At 28.2% G+C, this 26,211-nt stretch overlaps 1 protein-coding gene across 7 annotated transcripts in view; it reads left to right on the forward strand.

Annotated features, from left to right (window-relative positions):
• The window catches only part of LOC107446550 (cyclin-K), a 75,831-nt gene that overhangs the window by 21,154 nt on the left and 28,466 nt on the right, over positions 1 to 26,211 (forward strand). For 6 of the 7 annotated variants that reach the window (XM_071185680.1, XM_071185676.1, XM_043053413.2 and 3 more), the window contains 8 exons: positions 1,497 to 1,650; positions 6,078 to 6,159; positions 8,003 to 8,134; positions 13,333 to 13,438; positions 15,294 to 15,351; positions 15,435 to 15,607; positions 18,603 to 18,712; positions 20,475 to 21,877. In XM_071185680.1, the coding sequence (XP_071041781.1) occupies positions 1,502 to 1,650; positions 6,078 to 6,159; positions 8,003 to 8,134; positions 13,333 to 13,438; positions 15,294 to 15,351; positions 15,435 to 15,607; positions 18,603 to 18,712; positions 20,475 to 21,877 (2,213 nt within the window). In that variant the 5' untranslated portion in view covers positions 1,497 to 1,501. Of the gene's footprint in view, positions 1 to 1,496; positions 1,651 to 6,077; positions 6,160 to 7,627; positions 7,647 to 8,002; positions 8,135 to 13,332; positions 13,439 to 15,293; positions 15,352 to 15,434; positions 15,608 to 18,602; positions 18,713 to 20,474; positions 21,878 to 26,211 lie in introns of those variants that run through there. The other variant, XM_071185681.1, reaches the window with a different exon arrangement.

Raw genomic sequence — 26,211 nt, forward strand, 5'->3', positions numbered from 1 at the left:
GCATTAATTTTTAAACAATGAAATGTAACGTGTGATTTTTTAAACTATATTTACGAGGCTTTTAAGATTGAAGTACGGATAAAACAATAATAATCTAAATTCATTTATATCTTTATGCAAGGAAGGCCGATTGGCAGCTGGAGAAATTGTTGTATTGAGCTAAATAATTTTATTGGAGTCGTGTGGTCAAATATCCACAATAACTTCAAGCGAAATTTGTAAACAATTTTTTTTTTATTGACTGAACATTTTGACTAGTTTTAAAAGTATGTAATTTTTTACATATCTTTAATAAATGTGTATCTATAATAAATGTGGGATAAAGTGTGCTTTAAGCTATTTTTTAGGAAATTTTTTTTTTTCAGACAATTTATTAACTGATATTATGATATTAAATATGAAGATAGAAATGAATTTTTCATTTTGAGCCATGATTACAGATTGACACCTTTTTATTATTGATGATATTTATGAATAAGGCTTTACAAATACACTTATTTGTCTAGCATGGGATTTTTTTCCCTTTATCTAACTGATTGTGGATTGTATATTTCCTGAAAAAATTTTAATGACTGAAATCACTTATTATTTTTAAGAATTTTTTTGTAAATGTGTCTTGTTAAAGTCACATTAGAGGCTGTGGCATATCTACCCTTTAAAAAAAAAATAAGTTTAAGTGTTAAATTGTACAAATATACTATAATCTAAATTTTAACTTTACATAACTTTTTGAAGGTTTTTAAAATGTTAACTTATTGTTGCTTAATTTGTAGCATTAGAAATTAAAATTTTAAATTCATTTAAAACTTTATGAAAAATAATTGTTACTTCCTTTTATTACTTTGAGAATCAAGGATAAATTTAGAGGAATTTCTAGTTTATCTTTGACACTCAAATATGGTGTTTACAAATACACCTGGTCTGTTATTTATATTTTTTTGTTATTTATATGCTTTATTTCTTTCAAAACTTCAGAAAAAAAATGTCTTAACATTCAGTCAAAAAAAAAAAAAAAAAAAAAAAAAAAAAAAAAAAAAAAAAAAAAAAAAAAAAAAAAAAAAAAAAAAAAAAAAAAAAAAAAAANAAGGCAATAATGAATGGTTTTGACATGTTTTTATATTTGTCCTGGTTTTTATCTGTCCTTGCCTAGTAAAAAAAAAAAAACTGATTTATAATCTTAAGTTTTAAAATCTGGTTTTATAATCAAGCAATTTTATAAGTGGCAGTCACTATAATTGAAAAGCTTTATGTGCTAGTAGTTTTTTCCTTAGGCAGTTTTAAAGTGTGAAAGTTTTTTTAAATTTTATTATTCAAATGTTGTTTTATAGAATGGGGTATTGGGTAGATAGTTCATAAATTTTTGAATTGAAGACATTTTTTGTTTTTAGTATTTATTTAATTAAATTTTCTTCTCTGATTTCTAACTTCTAAAATTCTATGATTTTAGTTATGTGATCACATCTTCCTCCATTTGTAATCTTACTTTATAATTTCAGTTGCTATGACAGTCCTAATGCCTAACTGGTATTATGAGAAGAAAGATTTGAAACGAACTCCCTCCATCGTTGATGGTATCGATGTGGACAAAGAGAACAGATATCGAAGAGAAGGAGCCCGTTTTATTATTAATGTGGGCACTAAAATGGGACTGTATCCTTTTTCTTTATTTGTTATTTTTAATTGCTATTCCATGGTCAAAATTAAATTATTTTTCTAAAATTAATATTGAGAATTGTTTTTGATAATTTTTTTTAATTCCAATCTATATATGTATTGTTAAATTTTATAATTCCAGAAATAGAATGAATTCTTCCTTTTATGTAGGATTATTCCATAGTTATTTTTAAACAATAATAGATTTGGTTATGATTAAAATGCAAATGATTTAGTGAAAACAGTTTAGTTTCTAAATATATATATATATATATATTTACAATTTAAATTAACTAGTTTCCAATTAACTAATGATAATAAAATGTCCTCATCCTTTTGGGAAAGTTTTGTTTTGTTATCTTGCTACAAACACACCAACAGCCGTGCCTATGCCCTCAAAGGGCATTTATCTGTTAATAGTTAGAGTTGTATGATGCGACAGATAATTAAAGCATATAAATACAGGATTAAATAACATCACATTAATCTTGTATATTTTTCTGAGATGTAATCAATAGTATAATAAAATTCGCGGTTCATGAAAAATACTAAATGAAACAATAATTATTTGTGTAAAAGATGAAAAAAGTGAACAAAATGGTAAGGATGTTTAGTTGTACAAGTATACTGGTGAAAAATGTTATTGGTTGTGTAAAAACAAGCGTTATTCTATTAAGGGGAGGATCTCTAATGAAGAAAAAAAACAAACATTTATTCAACTATGCTAGGATCTTATGTTCAGTTATTGTTGAATTAGGGGAATTGTTGGGTTAGGGGCTTGTTTTCACTCTGCTTTGCTATTAGTTCAGGCATGTTTAGGATTTTTACATTGAGTGAGTTTATGGCCTGAGAGAACTTTAGTGTCATACATTGCTGCCATGAGTCAATTGACCCACGTTGAACTCAAAGGAGCTAGAATTGGTGTGTGCTCTCTAGAGAGACATTAATTAGATTAACATGTTGATGTTTGAGCAGTTGTTGCTAAGTAATCGATGGTTGAATTTGCACTAAAGTGATAGGTAGTAAAAAAGAACGGGGATCCCAAGGGGAGAGAATAGACTTTAGTCATGGTATAATGATTAAAATGTTTCCATGGGGAATTGGCCAATTTTAGTAGTGATATGTTTCACCATTGCATATTTTTGTCTTTTTTATTGTATTTACTTAGAGATTTCCAGAGGCAAATTGACTAAAGCAGGGGCATATGGGGCAGTTGCCCTGGACCCCCGCATCAGACGGTGCCCCTAAATTGAATAGAAAGTTAATTTTACGTTTCCTTCCTTAACGAACTTTTTTTTAAAATCAAAATAGCAGTACAGTGTAAAATCTGTTTTATGTTAGCTTCTTCATTATTCTATTGTATGAACACAAAAAATCTATTTTTCCTAAATCTATGGCTTTCTAGGGCAGAATTCAGCTAAATTTTAACAATTACGATGGATAAATTTGGCCAAACAAAAGCCTGTATTTTTGCATATCGCAAAATGGGATGTGTTTACAAAAATACTGGCTACAAAAATACTGACCATTGAAGGGGTGGGGGCTTTATAGCTATTTTAGGTTCTAGTCAATTTTCTAGTTATATATCTACAATGAGGTGAAAAATTTAAATACCTCCATATAGTTTGGTTCCTCATTACAGAAGTAGTGAAGCAGAGGGGGCCCCCAAAGAATTTTTTGCCCTGGGCCTGATTCAGGCTAAGTCGGGGCCCTGGAGATATTATTGTAATCTTCTAGAAAATTAATTGGGTTGGTATCCTTTTGTTTCAATTTGTGGTTCTTGTAAACTGATCTCTTTTAGGCTATAAGGAACTTTTGCTTTGGTTGTTCAGAGTAGTACGATGTGGCGAGCAGTCATTATACTGCAATGCTCACTTTTGCACATGCTGAATTTTCTTTCGCAATGTAATTTGTTTTTTGGGATTAACACACCAGACAGCAGCTGCATGGGAGATCATTCTTTTATGCAGACTTAGTAAATGATTCATTTTTGGAATTTATCCCTCATTTTCCACCAGCTATTCATTGTTAGGCCTGAAATTGCCTAACAGCTTTGTCTTTCTGGATGTTCAGATGGTTTGTCCTGTTGAGGTTCGGTTCTCATCCAAATTGAGTTCTTTTAATTTTTTGCCCATTAAGATGTATTGATGTACCATTTACAAGTTTGCATTTTAGTTGTTAGTTGTTTTATCTATTGAAAAAGTTAGACTGCTCACTGTTGCCCATTTGTTTTATTCATTTATTGCTTTTGTGACCAGGATGTCTGATTAAGTGGAAGCTGCAAGGACGAAGTTGAAATCATCTGTAAAAGCCCTCAGAGTTATTATGGTATAGTTTGGGAGTGTGAGCAGGGAAGATCGCGTTTCAATTCCAATGAAATTTCTAACAAAAACTAAGATTGGAAAAAAAATCACCAGATTTTTTAATGACTATTCTAAAAAATTTTGTGCAAGGACAGGAATTCCAATCTACAATTGTTTTGATAAAAATAATAAAAAAGGTGAAAAAGTATTTCTTAAAACTAATTTAATTTTATCAAATATACAAGAAAAAATAATAAAGTCTTATTTACAATTAATTTGATAAATTTTAATTAAAATTTTCTATGTTGTTTAAAAAATAAGGCTAAATGTATGAGAAACAATAAATTCAGGCTGACTTGTTAATAAATTGTCTTAGAAGTTTATATGTTCACTAAAGAAGGATGTTATATAGACTGTTGAAATGACTTGAGAATGTATAAAATATTTTTATTGCTGGATATGCTATTTGCTTTGATAAGACAAAATTTCAAAAACCTACTTGCAGACTAATGCACATTGTTTCTTTCTCGAAAGAATAATAATCATTGGTTACTCCAGTGAATAACTCTGAGTTGGTTGCACAAAAAAGAACCATTTAAGTTCATAAAAAAAGAAAAAATCTTGGAAGCAATAAATTTTAAAAATTTGAATTTTGGTGACGTAGACAGGAAATGTTAGATTTGTTTCAAGCTCGTCAAGCCAAAGATGCTTTGATCAACAAAGCAATAATTCAACAAAAAGCAATAAAAATCACATAAAATTCGAAAACTATGAAAAGTTTATTGCTTTAAAGGATTGGCTCTGCAGATCGAATTTCAAGATCTGACATGGAGAATCTAGCTCTACAAATGATTCTGTATGTGGAATTTAGAGAGAAAAGGTTTGAGTGCCTTTGTTGAAAGAATATAGTGCTGAGAATGTTTTCAATTTTGATGAAACAATTCTCTTTCATCTTCCAATACTACTAGGAACATTGGCAAGATGAAGAGAAATAAATAAGAAATAATAAAAATAAGAAATAAAGATAAATCAACTTATTTATTTTTTTAAAATCAAGCAGGGTACAGAAAAGCTTGAGCCCTCAGTAATTGGAAACATGGCCTATTCTGTATACATGTTCTCGAAATAAAACAATTTTTAAAATTGTTGGCTTATTTCGATATTTTAAATAGTCGAATAAAAAATATTTTTATTTTGGACAATATTTCGAGCCATAAAATTGACTCCATCTCCTAATTTACAATTTCTTCTCGCGAATTCAATTAGCAAAATTAAACCTGGATCAAGGAATCTTCTACTCCTTTAAAGCCTGCTATCAACTGCAAGTGATTCAAAAGGTCTTGGGCTTTATAAGAATCTTCAATAGAAGAATCAGTTTATATGCATATAAAAAAAAAACTTCTTGATGGCACTGCATTTTTCAAAAAGAGCATGGAATAGTGTCTCATTGGAAGAGGTTTAAAGCTGCTTTAAAAAAGCACATTTTTGTGAATTCTGAATTTGAAGGGTTGAACTCAACAGATAATGAATGTGCGGAGTTTGCAAATTTGGATGAAGAGAAGGACATCAAATCAGCAGAAGAGATTATCCTGGCAAGTGCCAAAGGAGACCAGCAAGCAGAAGAGAATCGGGACAATCCCCTTCCTCCAACAATTAATGAGATTTGCAATTCCTTAGCCACATTAAGATGTTATTTTGAGTACATTGGAAGTGACTATAATGTATTGTGCAACTTGGAAAAAGAAGCAGAGAAGTATTCGATATTTATGTGTATCAAAACAGTCTCCAATTGCAGATTTTTTCGAAAGGAAATAGTGTTATATTATGTATATTATATTTTTCATAAGCATTGATTTATTTTTAAATATCTTTAAGAGGTATTTATACTTTATAATGTCAGCTTTGATTATAGTTTATTGATGATAAAAATGAGTTTATTTTTAATTGAAACATATTTAAAAGTAAAACTTCGTAAAACATAACATATAGAATAATGCACTCTTCTTTTAATCGATTAACTTGCTTAATTGAATAGAGTTTTGAACCAATAGTATTCCTTTAAGCAGTAATTGACTGTATATTTAAATTACTTATTCCATGTTCCGCCTTAACTTCCTTTAGTCGATATGATACTATGGCAACAGGTGTTGTCTATTTTCACAGATTTTACATGTTTCACAGTTTCAGAACATTTCCAAGATATGTAAGTGATTTCACTTTATATTCTCTGATATATTTTTAAATCTATGATTAGATGCTTTCATTCAAATTAAAATTTTGAAAATGTTTGATTTCTTTCTATTAAAAATTAAGAATATGAAGGGTGTGACAAGTCAATTTTTAATTTAAAATGTTTAATTAAAAATTGAAATTTACTTAATTGTGCATCATGAGCCAAGGTTAAACTAGTTTTGGACAATATACTTGTGATTTATCTTTATAAAGATTGGAATTTTAAATATTTAATTAAAGAGGAAAAAAGTATTATTAAATTTAGCTTATTTATGTACTAGAAGTCAATAACAATAACACTTGAGAAGTTAAAATCTCACAATTCATTATATTTCTATGATTATATTAACAAATTATGTAGTACAGCAAGACCTGTTTTTAATGAGGTGCCTGGGAAATAAAAAAGGCTCATTAAATCTAGTCCCTCACTAAATTGGAATTCAATAAAAGAGATTTTAACTAAAAAAGCAACTAATAGGAATTGCTTCCAGATAATCTTTATTGAGAAGTTAAAATTTGAAATTATATTTATTTAACATGGATTATTTATCTTTTCAAAATTTTGTTTCTTTTTATTTTTTCATGAAACTCTTAATGCATTAAAAGTGTATTTTCTATAGTTTCATAAAACTATTTAAGGCTCGTAAGTGTTTAAAACTTGTAACTCTATAGCGCTAGTACATGCTTGTGTTTTAAAAATCGCAGTGTTCGAAAAATGTTATTACTTGGAATCTAAAAAAAGTCATTTAACCAAAATTAATTTTCCTCCAAAAGTTCAACCTCTTTTTGGTCATTTTAAATTAATCTGTTTCATAATTTTTCCTTTATCTCTAAACCATAGAATATCTTTTCTACATAGGTCGGTTCTGGATTTTTAATGGTTTCCCCCCTTTAAATATGCATAATCGTAACTAGTGATTATTTACTATTATATCATCCTTGCTAAAAGCAATTTCTAATTTTGATTTTTCCATTACTGCCTTGATAAGCATCAGAATTCTATAATAATATGACCAAAAATTTTCCGAATCCTATTTACTGTCATTAAGTTTATTACAACTTAAATTCCATAATTATTTCCAATTTGCAATTACAGAACTTGAATATTATTTTAATATAAAAATTAAATAAATATGAAGTACATTTCATAAAAGAAATATACGATACCATCACATCGATATTAAAATCTGTTGGCCTGTTAAAATGAAAAATGAAGCAATTTTGGAAAATATAAAGTTCATTGCAGTAGGAGAAGAAATAAATTAGAGAAAGTACAGATGAACAGATCACATACCAAGATACATGTTTTACTTACCTGAGATCTTAATAACAGAGAAAAAGAAGACTAATAATGACTTGGAAGAGACAAATGCTAACTGATTTTAAGAGAGTGAAATTTAATAAATTAATGGAAACCAAATCGTAAGCCTTTTGCTTCAGATGGAATAAAGAGCTTAAGTAAGTAAATTACATTAATATAAGGGGATTTATGGCATACCTTTTTGGTATTTATTGCATTCTGACTACTGTTGAAATTAAAATAAAACAATCATATAGCTTGTTAAAAATAATAAATTATTTTTCTCCAAAAAGTCTAGGAAGAGAAGCTATAAATATAGATTGTTAATTGCATGTTAAATTATGCCTGTAGCATGTTCAAAAAATATTAAATCGAAGTTAGCCCTATGTTAATAATAAAATGCATAAGTTTATTTGTCTTATAAACATGAACATTCTCTATTTAATGTTTTTTTTTTTGTGATTAGTGCAAAATATTTTGAAAAAATATTCAGTATTTTGTTTCTCGTTAACAGGTTACAGCTTGTTGCTGTTTGTTTCTTGCTGGGAAGGTAGAAGAAACCCCTAAGAAGTGTAAAGATATTATAAGAACAGCTAAGAGCTTTCTTGGCGACAATCAATTTTCACAATTCGGAGATGATCCTAAGGTAATATTTTTGTTGGGTTTTGTTGATCAGGTGTGATTTGTAGAATTTATAGCTATATATATATTAAAGGTATATTATATACACTACCTGTACCTGAGATTGATAATTTCCTACTCATTTTTTTAAAATTTTAATATTTATTGATACTTGGAAATTAATTTCCAAAAACATGTCTTATTTACAATTTAATCCTTAAATCATAAATTATGAAAATAGGATGCTATCTTTTTATCAATTAAATTCCTTTTTTTAAATTTTGTTCAAGTAAGCCTAACTTTTTACTGTAATAAGTTTACCGATTAACTTTTCCTTGAAATTGTCATATAATAATACAATAGTGTGCCTGTTAGAAAGTGCTTTTCTTATAAAAAACATCACAGGGATCAAAAACAGTACATCTGAAATTATTGAACAGAATTAACTTTTGGTTTTCTAAAATTTATTTTTAAAAAATAAAGAACTAAGTTGTTTTTCTAAAACTTTTATTACTTGTACAGGGGTCTGTCCAGGCCAAATTTACTACAAGTTTAGCGGTACCTTCACAAATTCAACTTTAGAAAAAACGGTAGTCCCACAAAATACTTTCTCTTAAAATTTTATTTTTGTATCCCATAAGAAACGATAAAGCCATATTTTCACCATTTTTTTGTGTTGATTTTTTAACATAATTTTTAATTTTCACAAATTATGTCTAAATTTTCACAAAATATGTATCTCTCAGAAAAACCTAGACAGACCCCTATTGTAGAAAATACTAAAAATAAAAACTGTAACTTTCCAAACTCTGGATCATGCTTTTTGAGCTATTTTCCTTTGCTTTATGAGCTATATTACTTTATGAGCTATGCTTTTTTGAGCTATATTACTTTGCTTTATTTCAAGTTTATTGTTTAATATTACATTTTTTTCTTCTTTGAATTCTTTTATCCTTTATTTTGGATTTATAAAAGGTTATGGCCACTATTCACAAGTTTTTTCATTGCTTTGTATGCATATTTGTCTTCTCCTCTGACAGGTATGGGATTCTGTCATCTATAGGCAGAGAAAAAAAATTATAGAGTGTATGAGCTCAGTTAATTTAAAACCTGTAAATTGAAAAACCTTATTTTTTCTGATATTCTATTCACCTGCTTTACTTAAGTTTTATATTTTTATTGTGTCCACTAATTAAAATGTGCAACAATATGCTAAAAGCAACTAAAGGACCTTGGGAAATGATTTTAAATCATGTCTTTACATTAACTTGAATAAATGTTAATATTGATTTCTTTACATAAAATGATTAATATGTTTTTAATAGAAGCAGGATTTGCTGAATTGTGTCATTTTTTTAAAACAAAGAAACATGCAATTTTTTTGTTTATGCAAATGAATTTCATCAACAAGAAGAAATATTTCATTTTAATAACTCTAAAAAAGCAGCGGTTACAAAAGCATAAACTTTTTTAAATGTAGAGAAATTTAAAATTGTTTTTCAAAATGCAGTTTTCATTTTTCGATGAATTTTGTGTTGCACGTAAGCACTGTTCACATAACTTTCCTCTTAACAATCCTTCCTTCTTGTCATCCTAAATAAGCAAGTTCCACCTCTCTTAGATACTAATGTAATATTTGAATGGCCCTAGAGAAAAAATATTTTTTGAAGTACTTAAAAGTTAATATTCTAGACCAGGGGTGTCAAACTCGCGGGCCGCATGTGGCCCGATATGAACTTTTTTATGGCCCGGTCAATAGATCCGAAACAAAGTGAAAATAAAATGGAAATGTGAATTAGAAACGAAACCAGTATATAAAATTATAATATACTTTATTTATAAACTATACGGATCATTTTAAATTGTACGTACGAAAATGTAAAATTCTAATTGCCTGAAATGGAGACAGTTTCACACTAAGCTATCAGTTAGTACATATTCAGGTTTATCCTACTATAGCGAGGTACGTTGGTTATCTTGCTTCAAGGTTCTCAAACAATTCTGGGATGCGAAGGAAGAAATATATAAGTTTTTACAAACTAAAAATCAAGATACAAGCTTGTTCTCCGATCAAATATGGTTGCAAGATTTATCTTTTGTGTAACCAAACACTTATCCGATTTAAATTTATTGTTACAAGGCAAGGGTCAGATCATTACAAACATGTTTGACATAATTAATGTATTCTAACGTAAACTATTTTTTGGGGAAAGGCAACTGAAAAATAAAGATTTAACGCACTTCCCAACTCGCAACAAGAAAAAATCTAGTTCAGATGATACTATATCGTATAAAAAATAAGCAGAAAAAAAATTTAAATCTTTGAACAGAATTTGAAACAAGGTTCAAAGATTATAATTCTTTGGAAGACAAATTTTTTTTGTTTTCTTTGATTTTCTCAATAAATATAGACTCAGTACCCAGTTATATGCAAATGGAAGTGATTGAGATTCATTGAGACTCAAAGTTGAAGGCAAAATTCATTGAAGTGGGTGTGCTTGAATTTTACAAATATTTACCGGCAAAGGTTTGAAAATACGCGAAAACTCGCATATGATTTTATTTCCATGTTTGGCAGTACTTTTCAGTGAGAGCAATTATTTTCTGTTATGAATGGAAATAAATCTCCTGTCCGAAACCGTATTAATAACGCTCAGGTTGGGTCAATTTTGAAAGTAGTCTCGGCCTATGAAATTTCTCACGAAATTGAAGAGATAGTAGCAGAGAAGAGATGTGAAGTATCAGAACGTAAACAATAATTTAACTTTATATGGGTCATTCTCACGAAAACTGTCATTTTTCAGTTCATAAAATCCCAAAAAAGTAAAGTGAATAAAAAGCTTTGAAACTTTCTATATTAATAGAAATATGTAATGGCATTATAAAGAAAGTATATATCCTATAAATTATACTTAATATTTAAATTAATTAATTTTTTAAATATTTAATTTATAATTATTAATTTATAATAATTAATAATTAATTAATTAATTTAATAAATAAATTAATTAGTTTAATAAATCAATTTATTAATTTATTTTTCAAATTAACTAATAAGTAAATTAATTATTTTCACTATTTAAAAAGTGAGGGACTGACACTAANTTATAATATACTTTATTTATAAACTATACGGATCATTTTAAATTGTCCGCTCAAAAATGCAAAATTCGAATTGGCTGAAATGGAGTCCATTTCACACTAAGCTATCAATTAGATAGTACATAATCAGGTTTATCCTATTATAGCGAGGTAAGTTGGTTATCTTGCTCCAAGGTTCTCAATCAATTCTGGGATTTGAAAGAAAAAATATGTAAGTTTTTACAAACTATAAATCAAGATACAAGCTTGTTCTCCGATCAAATATGGTTGCAAGATTTATCTTTTATGTAACCTAACACTTATCCGATTTAAATTTATTGTTACAAGGCAAGGGTCAGATTATTACGAACATGTTTGACATAATTAATGTATTCTAATGTAAACTATTTCTTTGGGAAAGGCAACTGAAAAATAAAGATTTAGCGCACTTCCCAACTCGCAACAAGAACAAATCTAGTTCAGATGATACTATATCGTATAAAAAATAAGCAGAAAAAAAAATTTAAATCTTTGAACAGAATTTGAAACAAGGTTCAAAGATTATAATTCTTTGGAAGACAAATTTTGTTTGTTTTCTTTGATTTTCTCAATAAATATAGACTCAGTACCCAGTTATATGCAAATGGAAGTGATTGAGATTCATTGAGACTCAAAGTTGAAGGCAAAATTCATTGAAGTGGGTGTGCTTGAATTTTACAAATATTTACCGGCAAAGGTTTGAAAATACGCGAAAACTCGTATATGAAATTATTTCCATGTTTGGCAGTACTTTTCAGTGAGAGCAATTATTTTCTGTTATAAATGGAAATAAATCTCCTGTCCGAAACATTAATAACGCTCAGGTTGGGTCAATTTCGAAAGTAGCTCTGAAATTAAAAAGATAGTAGCAGAGAAGAGATGTGAAGTATCAGAACGTAAACAATAATTTGACTTTATATATGTTTATTACAATGTACTATTCAAAATAAAAATATTTGTTTCTATGAACATTGATTTTTTTTGCAGCCCACCTAAAGTTAAGCATTGTCTATTTGGCCCAAGTTAGCTTTTGACTTTGGCACCACTGTTCTAGACTATATTTCACAGAAATTTTTCAAGCATCACACTAGTGGTTAATGCAGCTGTCCTTCATTCTTTTATCAGATCACATATAGCTTACTGAAGGCAGCAACTTTTTTTTATTACATACCGCAAAAAAAGTTTTCAAAGTTAAAAATAGTTGAGAGAAAAAAGCACCGTATGTTGTGTTCTTTGGTTTTAGTATTTATTATTTTTAAATAAGTTTTTGAATATTGTTTTCTTTTGTATTAGTTTAAGTATTACACTTTTGTGTTTGTTTTTATATTTTGTATTCTCTTTACCTGGACTTTTGGCAAAACCTTTAGGGTACAGAAAGAGCAACTTAGACATTTGTAGTGTTCTCTCGATAGAAAGGGTTTTGCATTTCTGACTTGCAGGGCTGGTACCCTTTGACGATGTCAGCTTCAGTTGCCATATATATTTCATTTTTTCATTGTTTAATTCTTTTTATGTTCTATTGAGAAAAAAGCATCCTTAGACACTTTAAAATATTTATTTTATATTAAAAGTGATTCTCTCCTTTAACATGATGCTTTACTAGGATTTTTTCAAAAATATTAAAAGCCATCAAATTTTTTTTTGATGTTTCACGCATTTTTTTGAGAGATGGTGATCTTACTATATTTGCCAGCATATTTTCTCAAGTGATAATTTTATAGCAATAATAAATAACAATTAACATCAAACAGGTGTTTAAAGTTTCTTTAGGAAAAATATACTTAACATCTATCATATATACTATATGCAGTCTTACCTGTTTATCTCGAATCTCACGGGAAAGGCAAAAAATTTGGGATAAAGAGGTTTCTAGTTATGCAGGTACTTTAAAGAATTGCATTTAATTTAGAAATCCTATTAAAAGTGTTTTTCAATTAAAGCTTTAATTGTTTTTAATTGAAAAAAGCAGGGTTTTCTGGCAAAAACATTCATACAAATATAACACGCAGTACATAATACACAAATATAATATTCAATTATAATAATGTATCAACCATAATATACTGAATTAATTTTTTTGAACATCATTTTACTATTTTATAGGAAGAAGTGATGACCCTGGAAAGAATATTATTACAAACTATTAAATTTGATTTACAAGTTGATCACCCATATGGACATTTGTTGAGATATGCAAAGTCTCTTAAAGGTAATTTGCTCTAAGTTGACTTTATTTGTTTTTTTGTATAAGCTGTTTATAAAATTTTTTAAACTGTTACTCATCATAAATTTATCTCTATTTTTTTTTTATGAGTAGCATGAAAAAAACAACTGTCCCTTACTATTACTCATTGTGGTAAATTACAAAATTTGACCAACAAGTTCAGAAGGCTGATAAAGTGCATCAAGAATATTGCAATTGAACATCATGGGGTCGCAAACCACATCGAAAGAGTGAAAATTGTCCAACATCATGCTAGAAAGCAACTACAAAAAAACTACAAACTTGATAACTACTAAAAGATTTATTTGATTAATTATTACAAGAATTCTTTGAAGTGGCACCAGCTGATGTTATTGAACTGCTTCAACATTTTGAAAACACACCTTGTACTCGAAAGGATGTTTTTGATATTTCCTCAATGACAATCTGTGCTATGAAATCTTTTTTTGCAGGTTTTTGCAATATTCATACTCTCAAAGTAGTTTGCAACCCTTTGTGGTAAATTTCCATCCTCTTGATGCCTTTTATTACCCCTCTGAATTTGTCAGTCCAATTTTCATTGTCTACCAATGAAATGTTTGGTAAGATTAACATGTCAGTACTTTGATTTAGAACTTTAGAACGGGATATCTCTCTACAAATTTTTTTGACACTCCTCGAATTTAAAAACTGTCAATAAATCAAGGACTTATGTTTTATTTATTTTTTCAATAAGTGTAAATACCTGGCTGTTATCAAAAGAAGAATAAAGGAGTAAATGATAATTTGTTTCATCAGGGTTTCCACGGGTCAGGGAGAGCAAGGAAAACCTGGAATTGTCAGGGAATTTTGTTTTAACTCTAAAAAGCAGGGAATAGTGAGGGAAAGTTGCAATCTTTTACGAAAAACCTGGAAAATTTCTTTATTGTACCTGGAAAATAACCAGTGTTAGAATTGTCAATAACAGTAATCTGTTATTGAGATTCGAATGAAATAATTATAACATATACAGTAGGGAACCGATTATCCGGAACGATCGGGACCATCGCTATTCCGGATAACTGATTTTTCCGGTTAACTGATTTTTCCGGTTTTCTGAATCGTTACAAAAAGCCGTTTTTTTATTGTTAATAAACCAAACTAAAAAAAAAAAATAATATTTGAAAATAATCTTAAAAAGACGAAAAAACGATGAAGTAATACACTAATGATTATTTCCAAAATGATGGTAAGGTAAACATCTTTCAAAAAAGAAAGAAAAATCCTAAATTCTTAAGAGAAAAAAAAAACATTTCTTTTTTAAAATGGCGAGAAATGTATCGAATTTCGTTCCGGTTTTTGGTTTCCGGATAACGGGTCTTGTACTGTATTTCAATTTTTTTTAAAAATCCCACCTCTTAGTGAAAATTTTCCATGTTTCCATTTTCATTCTATTATATGTTTTTGCTCACAAAATCTAATGTTTGATATTACAAGTTTTAAAAAAAAAATCAAAGTTTTCTGATGAATAATAGCATGGTATAGATAAAATATAATAAGTATTTTCATTAAAATTTACCTTTTATAAGTTGAAAAGTCAGGGAATTTTTTCCTGAAATTGAGTGGGAACCCTGTTTCATATATTTAGCTGATTCTAGATTTGATTTTGGATGAGGCGAGAGTTGCTTTAAAGGTTGTTTATCAAGTATTATGTATAGTAGTACTGTATTTTTTAAATTTTTTTTTTTTACTAATTTTAAATGCTTAGATATTTTAACTGTGTTAGAATAATTTCAAAGTTTTGTAAATTTTTAGATGTTTAAATTGTGTGTAGTTGTAATTTTGAAGACAAAAAAGGTTTTTAAATGTGTCTTCTTTTTAGGTGATAACAAGAAATTACAAAATATGGTCCAAATGGCCTGGACATTCATCAATGATAGGTAAATTATGGGCATCTTAATTTACTTCTGTCTTTCACTTTCTCTACTCATAACTAGTGCTATATATATCACATTTGTTTTAGTTTGTGTACGACACTTTGCCTTCAGTGGGAACCTGAAGTCATCGCTATAGCTTTAATGTACTTAGCTGGCAAACTAAGTAAATTTGAAGTTGTTGACTGGGTGGAGCGTACATCAAAGCATTCTCATTGGTGGGATATGTTTGTTGAGGGAATGTCAATTGAACTTCTAGAAGGTTAGTAGAAAATTACAACTAATTATTTCTTTTTAATTTTATTAATGTTGAACTGATTATATATTGTTATGTAATAATAAAGAACTATTTCTCTTTCTTAGTTTTTATTTCACTTATCAGTGTTGCTTAGTGCAAAGTTATCATTCACATAGATAAATTTTGAAACATTATAAATTGCATTTAATCTATTAAGAAACTGAATATTCATACATTTGTAATTTGGTATAACATTAAAAGCCTAATAAATGTACAGTGTGCAAAATAATTCTAAGAAGAAAACGGACCATACAGAATAACATTTTATGTAATGATCGGATCGTCAAGTTCTAGGATTCAATCTTTTAAAGGTTTGAGGTGGTAACCTTTAATATGCTAATTTATTAGCTCAGACAGTATTTTAAGTTATGGAATCAAACACAAAAACATACTTTCTCTGAATAAACATACCTATTTTTCGATAGATTTGGATTTCTGATCCTCAAAACGTAGAGAGTAGCCGCAAATTGGGAAATATGATAGCAGTAGGTTGGTCACGAGCGCGTTCACAAATTGGAACCCTTCACGTTAATTTTATTTTTGTGTGTTTTGTCATATCTCTAACTTTTTAAGCGACTTCAAAAAATATTGCACACAGTTTGTTATGAAATCCATTTAGCCAAAGATAATTCCATGCAAAATATAACTTTTAGCAAGTATTATGTATTTTTTATTATTTTATTTAATGGTAGTTAAAAAAATCTTGCATTGTAAGGTGTGCAGTTTTTTTTCTTACATAACATTTTTTTTACATTACATTACATTAAGGATTGTAATTTAATGTAACAAAATTCAAAATTTGAGCAAATTGGTCAAATAGTTCTTAAGCAATCAAATATTTTGATTAAAAGGTTTTTTTTTTTTCTAAGTTCTATTTATCAGGAACTTTTTGACTGATTTTGCTCAAATTTTGATGTGTAAATTTACTTTCTTTAAAATTATGTAAAAAATTGCATATCCTACAGTTTGACATTTTTTTCGAATATCATTTAATAAAATAAAAAAAAATGTACTATACATACTAAAAGTTATGTTTTGTGTGGAATTGTGTTTGGATAAAAGGACTTTATAGTTATGGGAAATTTTTTTTTTCTATTCATTAAAAAAGTTCTCGAGATGTGGTAAAATACGCGGAAAGTAAAATTAACATTAAGGGGCCCAAACTTTAAACTGCTCTCTTGACCAAACTATCTGCACAATATTTTCCAGATGGAGCTATTTTGTGGGTCACTAATTCGAATTTGTCAAAACAAAGGTATATTTGGTCAGAAAAAGTATGTTTTAGTGTCTGATTTCATTACTTAAAATCGGATCATTGAGATTGAGACATAGAACCTTAAGATCCGATCATTAGACCAAAAGCTGTTGGGGCCGTTTATTATTTTGAGCACTGTACATTTAATAAATTATTGTTCTTTTTTTTGTATTGTTAGCATGACAAATAATGTACATTAAGCAGAACCCTGCTAATTGGATAGCCTTAATAGTATTAATCAATGTTGATTTTTGATAATTATTAATCAAAATAACCGTCAAAATATGCATGCTTAAAAATGAGTAAAATTATTCTTCTATATTCACATTATTATATACTTGGAATCAGGGTTGGCAAGGTTTAGGACAGAATGGATTAATCCAGGGTTTAAACCGTCCTGTCCAAAACCCCTTTGTCCAAAACTGTCTTAAACTGTCCAAAACCCTTTTACTCAAATTATGTCACAATTTTATCTGAACAATATTTAAGAGGTAGAATAAAGATAGAACTAATAATATATTGATAATTAAATACACTAGAGAATATTTGTTTTTAAAAGTATAATGTTTTATTAATATTGTTTGACTCTTCAATTTAAGCAAAGGAAGATTAATCAGTAATCAAGTTCAATTGGTCCTCTCATTCAATAGTACATAACTGAAGTTTGGCCTTGCCATACAGGTTAAAATATTAGGGACTAAGTGCTTGGTTCGTCATAAACAGGTTTATTTATCTATAGTACTATTCAAGAATACTTTTATCTCATTCATGTTCAATTCTTTTAGCATAGTGGTGGTACATCACCAGTGTCAGTAACTGAAACTGATGTTATGCCCTTCAAAACTGTTAATACATTTTTCAGTTATTTTGTATTTTCAATTTAAACTGATATATTTATATTTAAATTTGTTTTTTTTTTAATAGATGTCTTTTTTATCATCCTGTAATGCAGAAATTATAAAAATTTTATAAAAAAATATTGTGAAAAATAAAAGGTTTATTTTTAAACAAATTTAGTAATTTTTTTTTTTTGTTGAGAAAAATTATTATTTTTTAATATTGCCATATTTATCCTTATGCAAAAATATTATTNAAACTGAGATGGGCACAGTCGGCCTTGGCCCTCTTAATGGGCTGTCGCGCCACTGAGTTAGTTAGTTAGCATGACAAATAATGTACATTAAGTAGAATCCTGCTAATTGGATAGTCTTAATAGTATGAATCAATGTTGATTTTTGATAATAATTAATCAAAATAACCGTCAAAATATGCATACTTAAAAATGAGTAAAATTATTCTTCTATATTCACATTATTATATGCTTGGAATAGTATAATATTCTAAGCACTATATATCAACTAAACTACATAGTAAAGCAAAAATAGGTTGCTTGAAGTTTCACTGAAATTTCTACTTTGCTCAATCAACATTTTCAAATAACATTAACGTGCATCACTGTTCAGATCCATAGATGTTATAAAAAATGCAGGTGGAGTTAATGCATAATTCTTCTTTACATTATGTAATATAATTTAAATCTATCACCATTCAGTTTAAGAGAAAATGTGAACTTAGGATCCAGCCTTTCAAATACATAAGAAATTGTTTTCTTTTTTTTGTGTAAGAGAACAAAATTTTAACGTAAGTTGTGTATATTATATAGATGTGTAATTAAATGCTTAATAAACTTCTGAAACCCTCTAGATATTTGTCATCAAGTGTTGGATTTATATTCTACTCCAATGTCAAGCACACCTCAGGATTCTCCTCCGGCTACGCCACCAACAAAGTCTACAAGAAAGACATCACAACCTGTGAGTTCATTAATTTTATGTCTATGTGCTCCAGTTACTATTAGTGTTTAGTTAACTTTTTCAAGAGATGTTCTATAACAGTGTTATAGGAAAAAGATTGAAGCTTTCTGCAAGGACCCCAACTACTAACTATATATTTGCCTGTTACTATGGACAGCGAGAATTCTAACACATTCAATGGAAAAGTCTGATTTTGATAGTTTTCTCTTTTCAGTGCTGGTTAATCATTTTTTTCCTTCTATTTCTTCCTTGGTTTTAAAATTTCAAGATACTTAATACGATATTATTATGAAACATGATTTTCAAATATAAATTATTGCTTTTTAACGTGCCTGAGTCATGAAGAGAAGAAGTCTTAAATCCATGTAATTTTACCGCAGTTATTTATAATTTTTAGGCTATTTCTCCAGTCATTTTGGGGATTTATCTTGTTATTGACCATTCACCTAGGGGCCGTTCAAAAAGTACATACACGAAAATGGAGAAATTTTAAGCCCCTCCCCCCCTTCGTACATTACCGTACATAAGGTCTTACCCCCCCCTTAGAGTACATACATTTTATTAGTCTACCTCCCTTTTTCATAAAAATTTAAATAATTATGTTTTAAATAAAATTAAATATTTATTTAAGGAGTGTGTAGGATAAAGTCATATTTAAATTTGGTGTATGTTTATAAAGTACGTACTTTATATAATACCTCCTCTCCTTCCCATTGTACAAAATAGCAAATCCCCTCCCCCCCTTTGGGATGTACGCACTTTTTTAAACGGCCCCCTAGTTTATAAAATTTATTTATTTTATATGCAAAAGTATTATTACATGCAAAATCTTAAAAGTATGCAGAGATCGCTAATTTTTATCACAAATTATTTTATATTGTCTTAAATTACTGTCTTGTAAAGTTATTGAAAGGGCTTTGAAAATAATGATTGTCACTTTATTTTGATGTATTTATTTGATGATGCATTACTCATTTTTATGAAACCATACTTTCTTTTCAGTATTTATCTAGTTCATAAAAAATCATTGAAATAAGTTTATATGAATAAAATAAATGACTTAAAACTATTATTTTCAAACTTTAAAAAAAAATTTTTTTACCCAAAACTTTCTGTTTATTATAGTGTAAACATCAGAGTTTAAATTTGCTACTTCTTTTCAATTAAAGCTTTGGTTAGAAAGACTAAGTATTTATCTCCAATTTTTACTTATTTTGCTAAGACAATGTTCTATTTTCCATATCTGTTTATTTAGTTAATAAAAAAAAATTCAAGATAAGATATAAATAAAATGTATGTGACTCGAATTTTTTGTACCAATAGAATAATCTTATTTGGTTCAAAATTCAAAATATTGAATTGACTACCATTTTTCATTAAATGCTGAAAAAAAGCATTGCAGAAAAAAAAAACCCCTTCATTTGTCAAATTTCAGTATTGTTCAACATATAATAATTAAAAAAATTTCTTTTTGCCCATAAGTTAATTGGAGCTAATTAAAGTAATTTGAATAGCATTAAGTTGTGTTGTCCAGTGAATCGCATGCTGAGTAAACCATGGTTATGTTATTGAGTAAAAAAATAGAGTTGATAAAGTTTAAAAAAATTCATTTTTAGGGTGTTTGTACACTTAGTACTTAAGTTCTTTGCATTTTTTATTTTCATCTGATTTTTATGCACATAGATTTGAATTAAAGTAAATTAGTATTCATATTCAACAATATTGTGTTTTTTATTATTTCTCATTTTTGTCTTATTTGCAGCCTTCCCCTGTCGAAGCATCAACATCACCTGCACCACAACCAAAAGTTAAGGAGCCTCCTGTTGGTTTACCTATTCCTAGATTAGAGCCGGGAGAACTCAAAAGAAAAGTTGTTCTAGCAGAAGCCAAAAAAGAAGTTGAAAGCAAAATCCCTCGCATTGAAGGCAAAGCAATTCCTACTATATCTAGTGCTGCTAGCTCTCCCCCTCCTCTTAAGAAAGTTAACAGAATTAAAGGAACATCCACTCAGCCATCTTCACCAACTAGTCCGAAACCAATCGAAACTGTTAGTAAGGTCTCCAAACATGTTGAGATTCCTCCTAAACGTAATACATTATCTGATGCTACTTTTAGATCAGGAATATCAGCAACAATGAGCACCCAGTCATTTCCAACTAATACTACTGTATTGTCTACCGATACAAATGCTCTTGTAAAACCACCTCAACATGTACCTGTTGTACCAACAACTACTTTTACTCTCCCCCTTCTTCCTCCAACTGCTACATATACTCAAACAGCTCCTCCATTCTTTACTACTGGAACTACTGGTGAAACCCCCACATTTCCCAATATACAGCAGCCACCCCCTCAAATCTTTTCACAACAGCCTATGCAATTTCAGCATCCGCCACCTAGTGTTGCACCTTCTACTTCACTTACTAGTTTAGCAGCACCTCAGTTTGGTGAACCTCCACATCAGTATCCTACTTTGCCACCAGGCACTGTTCCTCCACCTTTTAATGCTCAATTTCCTCCACCTACCAGACCACCTAATATGAGCAATCCACCTCCAACTTTAGCTCCTGGTTTAACTCACCATCCCCCTCCTCCCATACCTGGTTTAATAAGGGGGGCACAGCCTCCTCCGCCGCCTCCTCCTGGAGTTACTCCAAGGAGTTCTCCTGCCCCTCCACCTCCTGGCGTATCTCCCAGAAGTTCTAGGCCACCTATGACAGGTGTGAGACCTAGAAATAGTGGCCCACGCTTGGGGACTGAAAATGTTTTTAATCCTAGGCCTGGTTCTGATATGTATCGCCCTAGACAAGAAGGTCGCGGTATGCGGCCCCTTCTTGAGCAAAGACTCCCCACTAGAGATTTTGGACCTAGAAGTTCTTTTGATGATTCCAATAGGTTTAATAGACCAAAGCCAGATTATGATTCTCATTTTCAGCATAATCCACCATTTCCAGAATTTGATCAAAATTTTCATCGACCACTTCTTCCTAACCAGTTTGGGCCAAATTTTGAACGACCCATGGGGCCAAGACGATTTCCTCTTGATCTACAACAGCATCGGAATTCTGGCCCTCGTCCACGTATGATGAATAATATGCAGCAACAGCAGCAGCAACAACAACAGGGCACCTCTACAGGAATACCACCTGTACGAATAACGGGAAGGTATTAAGCTTTTTATTTTAATTTTGATTTCATATATATTATTTGGTATATTTAGTATGGTATTTGTTACTTAAAGTTTGCCAGTAATAATTTTGAAATAAGGGGCTTGTAAAATATTTGAGTAAAAAACCTTTGTTTTATCTTATTGTGTTGATAAAAAAATTCTTTTATCTTGTATTACTCTGCACTATCTGATTGAAACATGAGAAAACCTGTTATGTAGTGATTTCTTTGCTATCACATTGCATTCTTTGTGATTTTCATGTAAATACAGCATACTTATAGTTAGTGCCTTATTGCTTAAGATTATTTTTTCTTTCCTTTTTTGAATATTGCTTTAATTTTTTTTTCTTTTATGAAAGTTAGCTTCAAATTTTAACATTCATTATTAGTGTCTTATGTGTTTTTCTATATATTCTTTTCATAAGTTATGTTTAATAATTTTTTATGAAACATATTTTAAAAAATTGCTTATTCTATATATATTTTAAAAAAATTGCTTATTCCACACGCTAATTTATTTTTATTTTTCAAAACTAAAATAATAATTAAGTAAATACCTTGGCCTATCGACTGTCTGGTCTGATGTGGTAGAGTAAGATGGGATAACAAAAAAGCTGGATGGAACTAAGTTCCACTTCCTAATCCTACATGTAATTAAAGAGTGCTTCACATCTTGATTTAAATGATTAAGGCAAAAATACTTAGTGTTTATTAATATACTAAACTGTATGGAAAATTATGACTGAAAAGAGTAAAACTACACAGTTTTTATGACGTTTGCAGATGGTAGGTGAAAACCACAAACTGCTAATTTAGCATTCCTCATTTTTTAGCTCTCCTCTGAAGAGTTTCCATAACACCTAGTATTAACATTTCTCAATTTTTAAGAGGCTGGATAATCAGGACCCGGATAGTCGAGGGCCTTCTATACTTTAACTTTGTGATTTGTCTTTCAAATATCATTTATGCCAGTATTTCCTCCTTTTTTTTCTCACTCTTTGAGTAAAATTTGTACAATGTCTTTAAATTTTTAAATTCAATAATAATTTATGTCTTGATTTGAAATGCTTTGAAATAAAACATGAAAATTTTTCGCATTTCTTTCTGATTTGTATTTGATCTAACTTTAATGTCTTTATGGAATATAGTTTCAACTGTATATTTTTTCCTTGTAAATAAAAGTATAATGAAAAATTAGTTTTAAATTTTTATTTAATTTCAAAGAGAGAAAATTATCAGTTTTATATTTCTCCTTTTCCTTTAATTTTCTGTATAACATAAAATTTTATTTATCTTGCATATTAATATTTTTCATTTCTATCTTACTCTTTACCTTTTCATATGTTGAAGTAAAAATGAATGTTTTTATTTCAAAATTATTATCACTCATTCAATTGTATTTGCATATATGTATTATTCTGTTGCAAAATTTTATGTTATATGAGAGTAGGGAGGTTTTGATTGCCATTGATAGCTACTTTAGAACTGGCTATTGTTACAGCTCAATTTAATTTCAGTGCACATATATTTTAAAGTTGATATATATAAAGACTGACACGTATGTATGTATATATTTTACCATGAAGATTAATCATAACTGTCATCTTTTATTCTGTAAAGGAATTTCTTGTGTCTCCCACTCATTGCTCCTGTATTTTAGTGTTAATTTACTGTATTCCTGTATTTTAGTGTTAATTTGCTGTAATATTTTAAATGTGTTTTATCTTTCACATCTTCATTTTGATTGTTGGAAATTTGTCTTAAAATTTTGTATTTTCAGTAAAGTTAAAAGCTCTCATTTAGTAGTAAATTTTAAAATATAATCAATAAATACTTAAAACAAAAGGTGCACATCATTACATTTGACATCATAAATAAGAAATTAGATATTTTGTGCTCAGTTATAAAATTACTTCCATAATAAAATACTTTTCTTTTTAAATATAAATTTTGTTTTTGAATTAAAATTTTTATTTATGTTTAAATAGCTTGTATAACTATAAAGTATAAAAAATGATTCTAGCTTTAATCTAAATATTATTTGATAATAATGTTTGGATATTTGTTTATTAATTTAATATTATTTTTTTAATCTATCAGTAAATAAAAATTTTCTTAAAAATTTGTTAAGCCACAAACTAATTTAAAAATATTTAACAAATTTTTTTTTTATTGTCTTTTTATGTTTTTTCTTAATTTTATTATTCATTTTCAAAGTTATTTATTCAAAAATTCAGTGGGATCTAATATTTTCTTCATTAATAATTATTTTCAACTTGATTTCTTGATACTGAGGAATATCATAAAAAAAGTCATGTTGATGAAAACATTCAGGTGTGTTTGACAAGTTAGATTTCCGTAAGGATATTATAAAAAATCATTTTTTAAAACTATTTATGTAATTATTAATATGCCCATGTATTCATTATTAATAAAATACATTTATTCATGCATTATTGGCGGTACCCAGACTAAACTTCATTTTCTTCCTGTGTTTATTTAGTTTTCTATTCCCTTAAATATTTTTTATCTGCAGTTTTACTGAGCTGAGACTTTGAGAGAGTTTTTTATATTGGTAAATGATGTCTAGAATTTTTCTGATGCATTTTTATGAATTTTGCATATTATTCCACCATCTTTTAATTATGAAAACAAAATAATTTAAATTGATTGTTTTTTATTAAACTATGTTGAATATTTGGCTGTATATAATACTATATATTTCATCTTTGATTGTGTAGTGATATAAAAAAATCTCTAGCTTCGATTTTTTTTAAATGTGTCAATTTTTAATTTTCCTATCTTGATTATTGTTAATTACTCTTTAAAATAGAATATTTTTAAAAATTAATTATAGCTATTAAGGGTTCTTTGAAATAGGTAAAATTTCTTTCCACACTTTAATACATTTTGATTTAAGTGTACTCTGCTGTATCTTTTTTGCCATTGTAATGTTTATCAAATAATTTTGCTTTTCTTTATCTTGTAATTTCCATTCATTATTCTGTATTTGAATCTTCGCTTGTATCTGCAATTTTTCATTCGAAATAGTAATTTAACATTTTCCTCATACATCATGTTTGACATAAGCTTGAATTCTTTTCTTCCTAAATTTCTCACAATTGTTTTTGATGTTTGAATTTTGACATTTTCTTTCATTTTTTTTAATACTGTATTCATTCATTTAATGTCTCCAATGCATTTATTATTAGTTTCATTTTAAAATTCATTGTTTGTGACTTGGAGCAATAAATTATTGTAGTATTTTTAGCTTTGAAAGAAAATAATAATTAGTGTTGAAAGAAAATAATTTAGTGTTAAAAGAAAATGTCTCTGCTATCTGTAGAATTTGATTTTGACATATATATATATATTTAGTGAAACCTCTTCTTAAATAGTGAAATTTTTTTACATGTATGTGAGAAATATTTTCAAGTCTAAACTCATGTCTAATAAATTTATTTTAATAATTTATCAATTAAATTATTGATATTTTCTAAGACTGTAAATTATTCTTGTAAATTTTTTGAATTTTAGTGCATTGAAACCTGGTGTGTTTTAATTAATCATAAAATACATAAATAAATTATAGCATTTTCTACTATTCTGCTTCAGTTTAAATAAATAAAAAAAGCAATTGCTTAAGTTAAAGCTTTATAAAAACAAATATTTCAATTCACTCTCTTCTGATGTTTTTTAAAATGTAAATTAATATTTTTGAAGCTTTATACTCTAAATTTTCGAAATCATTCAACTATTTGAATTCTTATTAACCTGCACTGTTCTGCAACATTTAGTTTTGACACAATTCTCTTTTAAGTTAGTTTTCTCTAAATTAATAGATAAACATTTTCTCTGTTTCTTGTTCTGTTGTTTGCTTGCTTGAAATAAAAAATATATTTTTTAAATTTTATTTAAGAAAAAATTACATGTCAATGTTTTTTTTTTTGAAATTTTGCAATGTTATTTTTATAATTTTTAATTTTTTTTTAGCAGTTAAGAATAATATAAAATAATGACCTATAGCAAATTCATATTGTGTTTATCTTTTACACTTATTCCTCCTTGATCTTACTTATTTTGAAAAAAAGATATTGTTCACCCCCCCCCTGATTTAGCCATAATTTGTCCTCAAGCAATTCCAGAAGTATCAAATTTAACATATTAGAGTAGTTTAGGAAATATTCAAAGCAAAGGAATTTTGTCGTCTTTTTATTTTTGTTTTCCTGCAGAAAAAAAAAGATCCTATTCTTGTTTATTTTGTGCATTGCATATCATATATTATTATTCGATGTAAGGCATTCACATGCATATTAATATTTTTCATTTCT

The sequence above is a fragment of the Parasteatoda tepidariorum genome, chromosome 9 (assembly GCF_043381705.1).
Source record: "Parasteatoda tepidariorum isolate YZ-2023 chromosome 9, CAS_Ptep_4.0, whole genome shotgun sequence".
Classification (NCBI taxonomy): domain Eukaryota; kingdom Metazoa; phylum Arthropoda; class Arachnida; order Araneae; family Theridiidae; genus Parasteatoda; species Parasteatoda tepidariorum.